General features: G+C 41.7%; 1 protein-coding gene across 3 annotated transcripts in view; it reads left to right on the top strand.

Annotated features, from left to right (window-relative positions):
• The window catches only part of UNC5C (unc-5 netrin receptor C), a 245,191-nt gene that overhangs the window by 182,414 nt on the left and 45,566 nt on the right, over window positions 1–17,211 (top strand). For 2 of the 3 annotated variants that reach the window (NM_204451.2, NM_001397462.1), the window contains exons 4-5: window positions 5,573–5,676; window positions 16,700–16,880. In NM_204451.2, the coding sequence (NP_989782.2) occupies window positions 5,573–5,676; window positions 16,700–16,880 (285 nt within the window). Of the gene's footprint in view, window positions 1–704; window positions 2,984–5,572; window positions 5,677–16,699; window positions 16,881–17,211 lie in introns of those variants that run through there. The other variant, XM_046939857.1, reaches the window with a different exon arrangement.

The raw sequence follows: 17,211 nt of genomic DNA, 5'->3' as shown, positions 1-17,211 counted from the left end.
TGCATGATTTCTTATATTTGAAATTTCAGCTTGGTCTCTAACACCTTTTTTTTGCGAGGCAAAGGTATTTCTCAGTTTCACCAGTGCAGTGGAAAGTGATGAAAGAGGAACAGGCCAGTTTTACAGTATTACTCAGGTTGCTCCAACTCAGGATCAGTTATCTAAGTTTGGGAAATAAATGCAGTGAGATGTGTCTTCATACGCATGTGGATCCTCTTTCATTTCTTAAAACATCATTGACATTTTCACACTCTTTCTCCACAGTTATTTTTCTGATGAAGTATTTCATATTAAGCTAACTAAAATTAAAACAGCATCAAATCTGGCCACTTGAGAATACTCTCATCAATAGGAGGTAGACTTGATTAAGAGAACTTGCCTAACTATTAGTATACTAATAATGGCTTAGAAGTGTCATGCCATATTCTCTCTTTTCTAGTGTTTTAATTGCATTTTTTGCATAAGATATATTTGGCTTTTTATGTATGTCTGCACATGCTACATTTGCTATAAAGCAAGCTGCCATATATATGTACTCCTCGTGAAGGTTTTTTCAAATTCTTAAGAACTTATTTCTCTGAAGACATACATCAAATATACTTCCCTCAGTAGCCATAGCTAATGTGAAAGTTGGATAAAAAAAAAACGTGACTTTTCAATTTGTTTTCTTAAAGATTGCTTTTTTTTTTCCCCATTTAATTTTAAAATATTTACATAGAAGGAAAGTTGAAGTTGGAGTTACTATAAGGAGCACAGGAAAAAGTATCTTTAAGGTCTACCAAGGGCAGAAATCCATCTTTCCCTGACAGTAATGCTGCATTGTTCAGTTCGTTTATGGTTTACATCTAATTCCTAGCTGACAAGTGTCCGTTTTTCATTCTCATTCATTAGTTACCCTTACATTAGAACCGCCTTTAAGGCATCTGGTCTGCCTCTTCTCACGTTTCTCAGAAATGATAAAAGATATCCTTAAAGTTTTACCCACCCACCTGTCACAGCAAAAAACAGAGCAACAGTAAGGAGATAAAATAGATTTGATTAAAAAGAAGACTAGGGCCGTTCTTTGCTCTTTCTTGGAAGATGGCAGCTACTAAAGGAAGTGAGGAAATACTGTGAGTTTATATAGAAACTATTACCTTTAGCAGGTGAAAATGCTACTTTTGAGAGTTCTCTAAGCTAAAAATGCATTGAACTTGAAGGGAATTTAACAGTGCATCAAAATTAAGCTCTAATGCTCATCCCCCCAGAAAGCATAGAAATTCAGAAATAAAGCTAACAATATGGTGTACACTGAGTTTTGATTTCCCATTACACTATTTCAGTTTTATGCTTGTGGAAATTCTCTCATTTCAATGCAGTTCTGAATGCAGCCATCTGTCCTTAACAGATAGGCTTGTGCAGAAGTATTTCAGGAGTCTTGGAGGAAAGTCTCATCTTAAGTATGCTGTAAATGTGCTACAATATATGCCACAAGAGCTCCCTCTGAATTTACTAAGACTCTGTATTAGTAAAGAAAATAGCTTGGCTCAAGGTGATGGGCCAGAATCTTAATTCTCCTCCATGGTTTCTTTTTATGAAGACATCCTTGAAGGGGTATGAGAGACAGGGGAAATGTGTTGTGCTGTGTTGACTCCTAAGCCTGGTGGCAGAGTGGCACATGTGAAGGAGCCACTGGCAGAATGAGGGGGACCTTTCAGCATCACTTCCCAGCAGGGCTTGAGCTGCTCTGAAGAGATGAGTTGTGGCAGCAGTACTACCTGTGTAATGGGGAGAGTATTGCTAACTCAGTCAGGGATTATTCAACATTACTAAAATAATAATGGAGAGAAAGTGCAGCTGCCTTCCTTGTGTCTCTCCGTATTGAGAGTGAGGGAAGAGAGGCTCTCTCAGCATCACATTTACATGGCTGCTGATGACCTAAAGCTTTAATAATTCACACTGCCTCTTCACAAGGAGGTCCTGACTTAGAATAGATCAAGTGTTTTATTGTTTTGGTTTTTTTTCAGGCATATTTTCTGAAGATTTTGAAAACTAGCTTTAAAAAATTGGATGTATTTACTTGTCTTTTACCATTCTGTGAGAAAATGTATTCCTTCTGCTTGCAAGCAATTGTAACACGTATGACACTTCAGAAAAACAACAAATGTCTTTGAGAAAGCTTTGTTTGGAAGTGATCCAAAGTCCCTCGTTACATTAGCACACTCACCCACTCCTGGTCGGCAGTGTGAAGTTGTCATGAGGACTGTAACCATTAAATGGAAAAGGAAGCTGCAGATTGAAGAATTAGTTAGAATTAGAAATCTTTGTTATCTCCAAAAAAAAAAAAAAAAAAAAAGTCATACTGCAAGGGCCACAAAAAATAGGAATCAGTGCAAAACGCAGTGCTAACCCAGTGAAGTGTTTCACGATAGCACAGAAGGTGAGGAAATTGTTCTCCTAAGCCTTCCGCTTCTTCGTAATTTAGAGCTCACCTTATTACCATGATTGTCTTTTGCAATCAGTGAACCATATGCCTGGTGAGGTAGAAGCTGCCCTGTACAACTGCTGTCTGTAGCTGTTGGTAGGTGGCACAGCTGCAGCGAAAGGTGGTAGGTAGTTCTATATGGGTTAAGCTGTAAACACGTGGGAGGGAGCCAAAAGAATAGGGTATAAAAGCTTCCAGTCTTCTAAATACACAAATATGTACTTTTTTTCTTTTTTTTTTCTTTTTATTTTTTCAAATGAGTATCATTTACTCAACAGCATCTAATGGCTCCTTTGAGAACATTACTGTCTATTATGTCAAGGCACCTACTTAGTGTATTTTTAGTTTGTGACTCACTGACCCGCTGTAATCCAGTGGCACCAATAAGCGGGGTGGGAGGGGAGCTGGGAGGGGCCCTTCCCACAGGATTCACTGCACCTCCCATATCCACGCTGGAGAGCTTCACAGGGAAAACAAGCCCTGCACACCCAGCACTTCCAGCTGTTGATAATAAAGAGGGTAAAGTGGATGGGGGGTTTTTTTTGTTTGTTTTTTACTGTTATTACACATTTCTAGACTTAATGCTGTTTACTTTTGTATGCACTAAAACTGAGGATTTTTAGGCGGGAGCGTTTTGTGAGTGAGGTGATTGCTTTGCATGCATGAGGCTGCTGAGAACTTCCGAGCTCTATGAATGTTTTGGGAAGGCAGGGATGACAATAAATCAGCATGCCAAGAAAAAGCCTCAGATTCTTGTCTATCTAATCTGGCTCTACTGTATCCATCTCTCCACATCGGAACACATGAATGCTATTATTAATGCATAATATTAGTATTACATGCTTCTCTTACCAGCACTGTAACTTTCTTATTTATCCTCAGCTGTGATATTTGAGCACATCTGTTATAATTTTCCTACCATGCACATATTCATTCATGCACATGTACATTAAGTACACTAAGGCACTTCTTCTTTCTTCCACTTTGGAGAAGAGAGAATTCCTTTGGAGATATCCATGGAATTAACAGTGATACGATCTTAAAGGTGCTGCTTGCAGTATAGCCCAAGATATTCTTTCATATAAATCAAACTGCATTTAACACAACATTATGTGTGCCCAGGACATCCATTAAGCCTATGAGATGTATGAGGAGCCTGACCTAAAGGAAGGGTGTTGTGTTCCAAGAAACCCACCAGCTCCTGAAAGAGTTGCTTATCTGTGCACTTAACTTGCAGCAGTACAGCAAGCTAAATGTCAAGAGTTTGTGCTTGGAATGGCTCCCATCTACAGAGAGGGGACTTAGGAGGTTTGGTTTCACAGAATCACAGAATTGCAGGGGTTGGAAGAGACCTCAATTGATCATCAAGTCCAAGCCCCCTGTCAGAGCTGGTTCCCTATAACAGGTCGCACAGGTAGGCATCCAGATGGGTCTTGAATATCTCCATAGAAGGAAACTCCACAACCTTTCTGGGCAACCTGTTCCAGTTCTCTATCACCCTTATTGTAAAGAAGTCCTTCCATATATTAGTACGGAACTTTCTGTGTTCAAGTTTTAGGCAATTACTCCTAGCCCTATCACGACACACCACCAAGAAGAGCCTGGCCTTATCTGTTAGCCTCCCATCTTCCTTCAGGTATCTATATCAAATTAATCAGACCCCCTCTCAATCTTCTTCCCCCCCCCCCCCCAAAAAAAAATTTACTCAAATTGAGCTGTACAGCTAGTATGCCCCCTGGGTAGCCTGTCAGAGGGTAGCCTGGAGCTGGTGTTGCTGGGGCTGGCAACACAGTGGGAGCTCCACAGGCATCATGGACAGAACTGCTCTTGCTGGTTGTCTTGCTTTGGTCAGTCTCACGAGGTAGCCTTGCTGGGCTGGAGTAACTCTAGTGTAATAAGGATGCCAACACACACAACCATGTGAAGGTTGATGTGTTGTCTGACAAAACTACCAATTCTAGATGAAAAATAGCACTTTGGATGGTCTATTTGTAAAGTGGTTCACTTCAGTGATATGTTTTCCAGAACAGCCGCAGGTTATAGCTTCAAAATATTTGGCTTTTAAATTGTTCCCATACGGTTTATTTCTAGCATGAGACAAATGTTTGCACAACCTTGCCATGAACTGGCATAGGGAACTTTTCTGACTTCAGAACAAAAATTTAAAAATCCCTTTTTTTTGAAAGGTGTTCTTTCAAAGATAGATCAGCTCTCTGCCACGGCTTCCAGCGTGGCCCTGTGTCTACCTGCAGCAGGAGCCAACAGCAGGGAGAAATGTCCCCAGCTGCCACTGGGGCTGAAGACTCACTTCTCCAAAACCCCATCGCCCCTGGTACAACACAGAGGATGCCAGTGCATGATGGAAATATCGACATGGTAGTAAGAAGGGAAATTCTCAAGTCCTTTTTAACACCAGCGCAAATATGTTACAGAAGTCTACAAAAGTCAAAGTATGCAGCTGCCCAGTACAATAAACAGTTCCATACTTAGGAGACACATTTGATGCCCCTCTGCCTTTGAGGTTTCTGTGTTACTGTGCACAGATCCAAGTGTGGTTTGACTCCACGTCACAACTGTTGTTATCTAGTACTACAGGAATAGTGAGATAGTAAAGACAGATGAGCTAAACTTGTAAAATTAATGTTTAAAAATGGCAGCACAAACACTTTAAACCAGAAGTTTAGGAAACTCAGCTTATGTGTTTTAGTTTTACAGGCTTATATAATTTCCTTCAACTTTCTTCAGTATTTCCCAGCATCTCTTAGCAAACATAAATTATCCAAAGAAAGAATTTCTTTCTCCTTGAGTTCCATGTCTGGGTGTGACCTTTCACAGTGAGGCCTTGGTTCCTGACTGGGTTCATGTGTACTACCACAACATAAATAATAAATCTACTATGAAACCTTTGACCACTTCATGCTTCAATGAAGTGAAAACATGCCTCAGTCTTTTTTTAAGTGGTCCACTTTCCAGGGAGCAGATATTCTATTTTCTCTGTTTAAAGACTTTTCCCTTATTGGGTGGTACAGCAAGGAAACGTGAAATAAGCGAGCAGTTATAAATACTATTAATTTATTAATACTATTAATTCTTCTTCTCTCTCCCCAGATCTCAGAAAGACTTTTGAGCAGGAGCCCCTGGGGAAAGAAGTGTCCCTGGAGCAAGAGGTCCTGCTCCAGTGCCGTCCTCCTGAAGGCATTCCAGTAGCTGAGGTGAGCAGCAGCGGTGTTTTGTCCCAGCAGCTGGTACTTGGATGTCCTAACTGGGGCCTCATCTGTGGCTAATGGAGCAGGGAATAAGGGCTTAGCATGATGAATGGGTGGCAATGGAGAGCTGGCTGCCTGCTGTTGGTAGATAAGATTGATCGGGAGCTGATTAATGACTTTGGAGGCAATTACGATGTCTTGCTGGGCAGAGCTACAGGTGGTGTGGTTTCAGGTTTTTTTTCCCTTTCAAAAATTCTAGTTATGTCTGACATCCAAACAACATATAAGTGGTGGGGCATACTGATACCAGCCTATTATTCTTCTCTTCCCTTTTAAAGAAAATGCCATTTCAGTTTTTTAGAGAAGCACCTTCCCAGCACACCAAGACATTTTAATTTTTAGTTTGCCAGGTTTCATTTCCATCACACATTTTTGCACACACTTGAGTATGCACCGGGGTGCACAAGGTTGTACCGTGGTTCAGGTGAAGCATCATGTAGTGGGGGCAAGTAGGCAATGCATCTGTGTAAGAATTCATCTTTATGGTCTTATCTGATTTTATGCGGTTTTTGTTGGTTTTTCTTTTTTTTTCCTGACATTTAAGTAGTAGAGAGTGGGTAGCCTTCCACCCACTTGGCAGGCGGAAACTTTCTCTTCACCAAAATCTGTGCCCACCAGCCGCAGCAGGTATCCCTGCCTACATGCAGCTGTGGCTTCAGCCAAAAATGGCTCCAGACTCGTTGCTCACAGGTGGGGGGTCTCTGAGTCACAGGGTGGCTCCAAAGTCCTAAGTCTGCTGTCGATGTTCAGTGAAAAATTCACATTGTTTCTGATGGTAATTCCGCTATCTGAATTCTCCTCAGTCTCCCTCTGCCACACGGAGAGGGAACTGTTGTCAATTTGCATTAAGATAAGTTAGACTGTCATGTCTAAGTAGCAAAGTGGTTGTCCCTCAGCAATGATGACTGATTTCTCAGGAGACCAAGCTTAAAATGTTACCTCCCTATCTTATGCAAGGTTTAATCAGGTTTAATTATTTTTTGTAGAAATGTGTCCGCAGACATCTGAGGGAACAATTAGCATAGAAGTTTTCTCCTGTTTCCTTTTTCCTTAGGCTGTTTTCTTTATCCTTTACAATGCCTAAAACTGTACAGAGCATTTAGGTCTGCTAAGCCAGCTTGCTGATGGCTATAATATTAGTCACTTGGCTTTCCCCAAGAACATTTTAGCAACTTCTTAAATTTTTTTTTTTCATTTCTGATGCATCTTTACATCAAATCAATATTCTCTCATGGCTTGATGAGTATTTGGAGTAGGATACGTTGTTGTGGTGGTGCAGATACTACCAGAGAACTTCATTAACTGAAACTGAGATTGGTCATGATGAGTGGTTTATTTGAGCATGATGTTACAAGTACCTCTGAAATTTCAGCAATCAGCCCAGTTATTCCCATGGAAAGGGGAAAGTCTGTAAAACCCCAGTCAGGTGGTCAGGCCTGGAACGGCATGATTTAACATGACATGTGGAAGGGAAGCTCTCTCTGCTTTTATAAACATTCTGCATCAGCCATTAGCACTTGTAATTGCTATTCTTAAGTCAAATTATACCTGTCCTCCTTCCACTGAGCTGCTGTAAAGGCAAATAAAAGAACCAAAGATGCCTCTGTAGCCTTGTCTGCTTCCTAGTACAAGGAAGTGAGCTCTGAAAAAGATCCTCTGCAAGTTACTCTCATAATAATTGCACTTATTTCTCCTTACTTGTATCCTGGCTCACTCTGTCAGCGGCAGAGACTCATGACTCTACACTGGCTCCGAGTCTTATTTGTACCATGGTCAGGGCAGACACCAATTAACACTTGGCAGCCTCAGAAATCATATACTCCCCATCTGACATTGAAAAGAACTATTCTCGATGTTGTATTTTTTTTTCTCTCTTCTGACTCTTGAAGTCAGGAGGAGATCAAACACCCAGATTGGACAGCCGCCTAATACAGACTCTTTGTAGATTCTTTCCAACACTATTAAAAGTACAAAGACCTGAACACTAATGAATATGAATACCTTAATGTGACACTTTATTACAGCCACTTGGTGAAGCTGGTAAGATAAATTTTAAAAAATACCAAGATGAAAGGTAACTTGGTAGGTTGAAGGATTACATGATTATTTTAATTTAGAGATGAATTAATTCTATGTTTATGACTTCCTTTATTTGTTCAGAGGATTTTCTGATAGGATGGTACAGGTAACTATGAAAGCACTTGGGAGAAGGCGGGCAGCAAACCAAGGCTTTTTGCACACTGAGTAGTTTGATTTCAAGTACAGTAGGTAACACTGTTGCTGCAGTATTAGCAAGTTAGCAATATTTCCAAATGCTTTGGTGAGCATGTACCTTGGACTCTCCCCATTCTAGGCACTGTGTTCTGTTTTTTCTTTTTTTTTTTTTTTGTTTTTCCAACTTCCTTCCTTTTGAAGTGGTCAATGGATTTAGCAACAAAATGGGAAGAAGGGCTTACACTGTGAAACTGTATGAAATACTCATTCAGTGAGACATCATGCTGGAATCCAGAGTCTGCAAGTCTTCCACTTGATACTTCCCTTTTTTGATTTAATTCTGTCCCTTAATTTTGTTTTTCTCTTTATATTTCAAAGTAGTGGGAATAATCATACTTAGGGATAAATGCTTTTCTCTTTTTTGTAGCTAGGGTATTTAGTCTTGTAATTCTCAGCATATTTAATTTCAATTAACTGTGTTAATCTCTTGCAGATCAGTGCAGGAGCAGATATTATTATTATTGAAAAGCTGAACCACACAGCAGCATTCAGCTGTTCCATGGGGCAAGAAGGACAAAGGTCTAGATGGGCAGCAAAGCTTTTAAAACAGCACTTACCAGCTCCTCAGCCCCTGCTAGGACATGATGAGCATTAGAGTAGACTCAGATCACAGCCACTGAAAGGAAACCTCAAGATCGACTTAGAAGAAAAATAGAAGAAGGCGTGTTAAAATACATCAGTCTCGTGGCCTTAGGTCAAATCAAAGTAGAGGTCGAATCATAGCGCGTCTTGCTTGTTCACTTGGGATGAAGTAAGAAGCAGAGGGTTTGCTTGGTCACTAGGAAAATCAGATCAGCTGCTCTGTGTCCATATACCTCTGTCCAGCATCTGTGCCACTGCTCCATAGCATGTGACCCCCGTCCTAGAATTATAGCCAGTACCAAGCTGAACTTACTACAGGCTCTGAAACACCTGAGGAGATGTTTTGCCTTTTCCTGTACGTGGCCAAGATGAGCAGGCATGGACACACTGAGGTTTCCACACCGAGCTGGGGAGCAAAGGGGCAAATTCACATGTTCCTACCATTATTAAAAAGAAAGAAAAGAAAGAAAGAAAGAAAATGAAAACAAACACTGAAAATGAAAAAAAACCCTGCCCTACCTCTGTGCTTCCTTGACCTGTGCTTTGCCTTGATGGGAAGAAATGAGACAAGACAGTGGGATAAACAGTCTGGCCTGCTTATCATCAGAAACTGCTGCTGCTCAGAACTGCTGGACTTCAGGCAGCTCAAGCCTCCTGGTCTCATCCCAAATAACCATTTCTGCTTCGCTCTGTTTTGTGCATGCATTTTTTCAAGCTTAATCTGAGAAGCCAAGAAGGATCCCATTCTGCTGCGCTCCAACACTAATGACAGAACTATTAGCAATTAATTCCCTAGGTCATTTAATACTTTCTTTTGAAAAATGCCAGCATCATATTGCACATGATAAAATATAGTCCGAGACAGAGTCACATCAAATTAGGTCACTGAAATAGGATATAGATCAAAGCGTCAATGAGATGTAAGATTGGTTAATATGCCATAAGCTGCTAGATGAACTTTTGCATAGAAATGTGTGATTTGCTGCACCTTCAACAGGGGGATAATTGCTTCTTTAATTATAATTGAAGTGTTTCACAGAGGAGTTTAACTGGAGACCAGGGTGCAGTGTACAGTTTAGTGACTCAGCTGAGTTTAAAACATGGTGTGGTATTCATGTCATAATTAGGAATTAGGGCAAGGGGCAAAATGCCCCACTGTAAAAAGTCAGAACAAGGTCTTTTACCAAAGATGACTGTGGCACATAATTCATTCCACTCCTGTTGCATGGGCAGAAGGAGCTGGAAGCTAGGGATTTCTCCAAGTAGGCAGCATCAGGTAGCTGCTCTATCTAATTGATTATTAATACAACTGCTGTTTGTTTTGTTTCATAAGAACTGCTCATGCTTTGCTGCAGTTATCCCTTAATTTGGAGTTCATGTGTATGCATTTCCATGGAGGTGAACACTATGGAGATAGTGCTTTATATTCCCAGACAGAAAGTGAGCTTTAAGAGAAGGGAGAGAAGCAGTTTGTGGGCACAAATACTGATCAGCTGGGAAATGGCACTATCGTTTGCAGTGCCTTGCATCACATAGCAGATTTATTTACCCAGAGCTTCAAGGGTAGGCAGGAGGTTCATGTCCATGTGTCAGTGTTGAAGATACAGCAGCCTGATACCCAGTTCTCACCTTGTTTGTTGTGAAGCAGGGAGAAGCAGGAAGATGAATAAGCTCTTTGGTACAAAGGAACTCTACTTTCTCACTGCTGCTCCAAGGACTGCCCATTCATTTTGCCATGGAGAGCCATTGGATAAGATCTAGCAATGCAGGACTGTCCTTCAGATGTACAGGATAAAGTTCCCCATAATTGTCACTGTGTGGTCTTGTACATTTCTGCTTCTTCTTCACCTCAATCTATTGGTGGGTAACACTCTTCTGAGAAGCAGGAGTTAACTTACAGCCTCTTCCTTGAGAACAGGCTTGCATGCTGGTCTTGTGTTTCCCTAGGAAATACACTGACTATAAGGTTGTATATTTGTTTGTTTATATTTACCTTAGGTATATATTTGGAAGATACACAGTGTAGGGGACAGTTTCTAGCAACATTTTTTGTGAGGCAGATGAGCCTCACAAAAAATTCTGAATTCTCCCCTTAGAGAAGGTAGCTCCACATCCTGGAGAGACTATTCTGCACACCTACAAGGCGTACAAGTCCTACTTTGACACCAACAGATTTTAGCTCCTTACAGCAAACAGACTTCATAGTGCCAGATTTGCAAGTGTTATCCCTGACAGGGGTTTGTGGAGCTTGAGTTCTCCTCAGCATTCACAGACGCCCAGTAATAACATTTGCCTAGGTCAGTTCTTGTGGCAGTATCTTCTTCAAACTTAATGTTCACATTAAGCATGAAGAATGATAATGACTCCACATTTTAATAGAGCTGTTTTCAAAATTTGTTTTGCTATCACTCAGGAGTCATTTGATCAAATTTTGCTGGGTTTTTCTCAAGAATATCCAGGTGCTTCTAAATCTGATGGTCTTCTATCACAAATGTGTGCAACCTGGACAGAACATTCAGTACCTTTAAAATCAATTGGAGAAGTTGTCCATATGGCAACTTCAAGGAGGACAGAAAGAGAGCTGTTCTCATGGAGTGCCCTCACCCCCAACATCCTTTTCCCTTGTTGAATTTAGTGATCCAGAAGAGCCTATAATTCCATCTATCTGTCCATCTGCCCATCGCTGGTGTACTCAAAGAACCAGTCTTCACATAAGTGACCTGTTTAAAGCTGTTTCCAAACTTTGGGAATTGTGGACCCAGGCTGTGCATGTGGTGTCAGAAATGCCAATCAACATGCATGAGCTGTGAGTCCTCTGTCCCAAAACCCTCTTTGCAGCAGGAAAGGGAGCACAGAGTCTTCTGGGGGCCAGCACCATCATTTCCAGTTAATGATGCCATGATCTTTATTTGAATTTGCAGCTCTGTGAAAGAAAGTTTTCCATCAGCAATTACTTGAACCATGCAGCCCACTACGGCCTTGGAAGTTTCCTTGTTGAGGCTTTGCTTCCCCATTGTGCACAAAGCAAAGCTGTAATAGGGCCAGAGACATCCAGCAGCTGTACATACACTCTGTATAGATTTTAGTGTTCAAACAGCAAGCTAGATATATGTGCAATTAAGGAAGCGTTTCCACAGTAGGAACACAAATTCCCCTTATTGGCAGCAGAAGCAAAAAACAACTGAACAAAATGTCACTGCAGTTTGCATTTGCTGTCTCATTCTCAATATGTGTTCTGCAGTCTCTCATGGCTGTAATCTCAGCCTCTTTGGAATGAATTTTTTTTTAACCTTAAACCAACTAGCATGCGAAAGACAGCATCCTCTTGTTGCTGGGATGAAAGTATACATCTGAGAGCAAGTCGAAAAATCAAGTAACATTCTTCAAAAAGGCACTCAGATCTCAATATACCTGAAAAAGCTGTTGGCTCAATGGCCTTTATGAAAACTGCTAGTTTCCTCTGTCTCACTTGGGCACCTTGTATTGTGTCCAAATCAGTGGTTAGCTTCACAAATGTTTTATTGGTCCTGTGACATATACAGAACATAACCTGGAACACTGTTGTGGCTGGGAGATGAGATTGAATGTGATCCTGCTGTTTTGCAAGCCATGGGGAAGGCAGGTTCACAATCATCTTGCGTTCTGGGATCCTCACTCATCTTTTATTGAGGTAACTCTCTCACTACTCCCAGCTGCTTGCAGCTTGTTTGTTCTGTTGGACTGTGCCTGGAGATTTTACCTATGTCTAGAGGGGCAGAAGATGTATTGCTGGTGTTGGCAGGTGCTCCGTACTCTGAAGATGGGCCTGAGGCAGGCTGCTGCAGGGTAGTGAAGGATTTAGGGCTTGCACCCTGCTGGATTTTCTTGAGATCACTAGAAGTGTAAGGAACAACCAGAGGAGCCCACATCCCTTTTGCATTCTTTATTTAGAGCAGCTGTGCTTCTGCTCTACCGGCTTCTAAAACAGTCGCATATACAAAAGTGTGCCAAGAGATTTAAGTATCTGATAATGTTAGTAACTTGGCATGGCTAAATTTGTGTCAGCAATTAGCTTCCATAATAGGTTATCCAGCATATGTAATCACTTGTGTGATTTACATCCTCTGTGCTCATTTAGCCTGCACAGGAGCCTGGCCAGGCTTTGCATGCTGTTGGATCTGCCTAAACTGTGTTATTTCAGGCTGCAGCGGGACAGGGTTGCCCTTAGCCCCCAGGTACCACTATCCCGGTGGCTACAGGCTTCCTGCTTTCACCAATGGTCTCACTTCTTATGTCGAGTGGCATGTGGCAGGTTCCCTCTGTTAATTAGAACAAATGTGCCAATTATGTTAATGTATCTCCCGATACCAATCAGTGAATAATTAGAGTCAACACATCTGTCTCTCACCAGGGAGCAGGATGGCAGCACAGACACTACAAGGTACGCTGCTCTGAATTACAGCCACATTGGGTTCTGCGTCCTCGGCTGCTCATGGGGACAGTTGGGTCTTATGGCAGGCTGGGAGGTGCCTTCTAAGCACCTGCAGAGACTGTGAGCTCATCTGCTGTGCTCGCTCCTCTGCTTACAGAAAACTAACAAGTAAAATTACCTGAACTGGGAAACTGGAAATAGAGATAAGAATTTCATTCTGACTTTGCTCTGGAGGGCTGATGTTTATGAAAGCTGGGTGAGTGTTGTTATTTTCCATCGCTGGCATCTCCAGGAGGGAACACTTAAACACCCTTCATGGCAGTATTGTGGCGGATTGGCAGATTAAATGTTTGCTGTTATGATGAAGGAAAATTATTGCTCAGGCTTGTTCTATACCTATGCACAGCTATCCATGCATTTATGAGTAATAGTTGGACGGGTATGTCTGGTTTAACTGAATGGAGAGATCTAGATCATAGAAACATAGAATGGTTTGGGTTGGAAGGGACCTTTAAGATCATCTAGTTCCAGCTCCCCTGCTACAGGTAGGGACGCCTCCCACTAGACCAGGTTGCTCAAAGCCTCATCCAGCCTGACTTTGAATGCTTCCAGGGAATGGGCATCCACAATCTCACTGGGCAATTTATTCCAGTGTCTCACCACCCTTACAGTAAAGAATTTCTTCCTAATATCTAGTCTAAATCTACCCTCTTCCATTTTAAAAGCATTTCCCCTCATCCTGCTGCTACATGCCCTTATAAAAGTCCCTCCCCAGCTTTTCTGTGGGCCCCCTTCAGGTTCTGGAGATATCTTTTAAAGAATTTTTGTGACTGTAGCCAGCAAATGCAGACACTCAATATCTAGGAAAAGCAAGTATCTCCTCCAGAAATGTCTTCTCCAGAGAAGACATTGAAAAACAAAGTCACAAAGACTTGGTTTAACTTGACGCTCAAGATGGACATCTTGTGGATCTCAGAATGCCCATAGGCATCTTGCTTCACCTCTGCCTGCTCGCCTGGTAGAGCACAGATCTGAGGCACAAAGTGAGAGGGCTACACCCTGGAGAAATAACATGGCGTCACAAGAGAATGTTGCTTTTAATTTCAGTAAGTTTGCATACTTGTCATTCACAAATCACAATGTCTCACTCCACTTTGCTCTCTTTAGTGTTTGACACTTGATCGGTTTATATGTACATGAAAACAGCCGTGCTTTCCCTAGATCTGCTTACCTCCCAACTCAAACCTGTCTCTTGGCAGGAGTGCTGAGCACTGCAGCAGGCGAGTAGCCTCAGAAAAAAAAAATAGGCTGTTAGCAACTGAAAATATATACTAACAGAATTCTTATTTACATGTTGTAATATGCTTTAATTAGTTAACGTTTGTACAAGGACTGAAGGAGAAAACACAAGAGCTAATTACTGCAGGAGCAGTGTGCTCTTTTCTGCATTGCTCTTTATACTAACGGCTAAAATGTGGAAGGAAAAGGCATCCCTTCTCTTGTCTCAGACGTTTTATCTTCAGTTCCTCCCTTCAGATTTTGTGATACTTTGCTGTGTGAACAGACTCATGACATCATTAAAACCCAGATATCAACAGAAGAATGAGTTGGATTATGTTCAAGAAGTACCTAGTAAAAGAGATGAGATTTGAACATGCACACACAGTACCAATGTACTGGCAAAGCAGATTTTTCAGAAAAAAAAATAAATCCTGTGGTTCTGCAAGCTTAATGTTTTATTGTTAGCAAATTCTGTAAGCCATTAGGTGAAGAGGATCTTTTTCCCAGCTGATTTGACAGAGAGCTAGAGGCAGTATACTGAATTATGTAGAGCCTTTTTTTTTTTCTGATATTGGCAACTCTTATTTTCATATCCTCTTCAGTTTTCTTTCAGGGATGAAAGGGAATGTAATGCTCATAGCTTTAATTTTGTCTAATCAGCTGAGACTCAGGCTGAATATGCATGTGTGTGATTTGTGGAGAGAGTGTTGCAGAGTGCTGGTATTTATCAAGTACAGAGCTCTTGGCGAGGAGGGCTGGTGCACGTACTTGCACGGCTATACGAGGAAAATTGTTGACTGAGCCTCAGACCATGACACAAGTCTAGTCCTGTCCTCACTGATGTCCCAGTTTTCTCAATGTGCAGATCACAGAAAAAGTAGTGGTGGGTCTGAAAGTGGTGGGGTACACAGCTCTTGGCACTGCGTGTAGCATCTTTTAGTGTCCAAACACTCCATCCCAGAAATAGAGTAGTACTAAAAAAACAGAAAGATGCTTGACTTGTGTGAGAGACAGGGGTTAAGTAGCAACCTTCTGCAGGAGGAGAGGTGAGCTGCTGGCTGGTTTTTCAGCCTGGGCTGCATGCAGACTTGACCTGCAGGTGGGGAAGGAGCCAAAGATTGCCACTGACTGAACAAGACGCTGTCCATCTTGATTATACTTGATGACCATTGGGATTCAGGAAAAGAAGAACAATTTCAATCATCCTGGCAAACAAAACCAGGTTATGACCAAGAGCTTGTGTCTTCCGTGGCAGATAAAACATAAATGCTGCAGTGATAGAAACACAGCTTCCAAAGATTTATGTCTTTTTATTTCTCTCCCATTCCTATCAATTTCTGCAGGACTTTTAGCATCACTGGTTTTGTGTTGGTTTCAGAATATGTGGCCATCGAGCAGTGCATCAAAGTGGAGTTTGAGAGAGCAGGCCTTGGCAGATAGCACCTCTTGGGCCCAGCAGGCTGATTGTGTTTATGTTTTTCTTCCTTTCATTAACTCCGGGCACAAGCTGAAATGATCCAGCAACACGAAGGCCCTGCTCTGATCCATCCAGGTCCCCAGTCCCTTCCTTCAGAGCGCACTCAGTTCAAAGGAAAACAAGCTACTAGTTTTTCAGCCAAATTACATAAGGGTGGCTCACAGCAGTCAGCTGGGGTATAATAGGGTGTTTCTTTGGGAAGGCAATAAAAAGAACATTGTCTGAATTAAAAATCACATATAAAAATATTTTTCTGTGTAACCAAGGAAATTACACTTTATTAAAATGAAATACAGCTTACATAAAGAAAAGGGAAATCTAAGCACCAATGTAGTCTTTTTGAGCTCCTATTTCCTTGGTAACTGTCTCTGTTTCGTTTAACCCTGACTACAGCAGAACGATAGCAGACATATAAGCGTGAGTGCATGTATATTAGAAAATTTTGGCCTGTTTGCAATCTATCTGTTATATGGCCTCACTGTGTTACATCTTGTGCAGATACATACAAGGTTACTGCACTATTAGATAAGATGTACAAAGAATGGGTGAGAGACTTGGGCTTCTTAAGGTTTCTGGTGTAAGGGAATGTTCTGCATGTAGATAGAGACCTTAGTTATCCTATTCCATGTGCCATGCCTCATGCTCTGAAAGCACACACAGCAGCTGGCCAACTCTGAAAATGCATTAATATTTTGAAGGCAAGCCATCCAGCTGGAGTAATGGTGGGAGATAGTGGGCCTGAAGGAAAAGGTAGATGTCAACATTACTCTTCCATACTCCTGCCATGGTGCTGCCTTCCAGTTGGCAGTGTGCACCAGATGAGTACTTTGTAGTGTGCATCATAGCACTCTCAGAGATGGGCAAGACCATGGCAGATTTTGTGCCCACTGTGGCGTGACCGGTGCTGATTCAGTTTTTCCCCTCCTGCCCTTTGAATCCCTCAGGTAGAGTGGCTGAAGAATGAAGAGGTGATCGATCCTGTGGAAGACCGAAATTTTTACATCACCATTGATCACAACCTGATCATCAAGCAAGCCCGGCTTTCTGACACGGCTAACTACACCTGTGTTGCCAAAAACATTGTGGCCAAAAGGAAAAGCACGACAGCAACTGTGATTGTCTATGGTAAGTGATGGCTTGTCCTACTGCGCAGGGGTGGACACTCAGGAGGAAGGATTCTAGAAATGTAACATGCCTGTATGCAACTCTTACTGCTGCTAGCAATGAGACTGCTACCTGGAGGCTTCCTCCAGCATCACACTACCCATGCATTTTATTCTCTCAGTGTTGCTTTTCAGAAATAAGAGTAAAACTGAAAGGAAATCTGTGCTTCCATGTACTGGTAAGAGTGTCAGTGTTCAACAGAATCATCCACCTTCTTATCCCTCTTCTAATCAACCTATTTTTGATGCCTATTACCAGAGCATACTCTGATGTCAAATTAGCAAAGCACTCT

The sequence above is a fragment of the Gallus gallus genome, chromosome 4 (genome assembly GCF_016699485.2).
Source record: "Gallus gallus isolate bGalGal1 chromosome 4, bGalGal1.mat.broiler.GRCg7b, whole genome shotgun sequence".
Classification (NCBI taxonomy): Eukaryota; Metazoa; Chordata; class Aves; order Galliformes; family Phasianidae; genus Gallus; species Gallus gallus.
The sequence above is the reverse complement of the archived record's forward strand: the minus strand, read 5'-3'. Positions and strand labels throughout refer to the sequence as shown.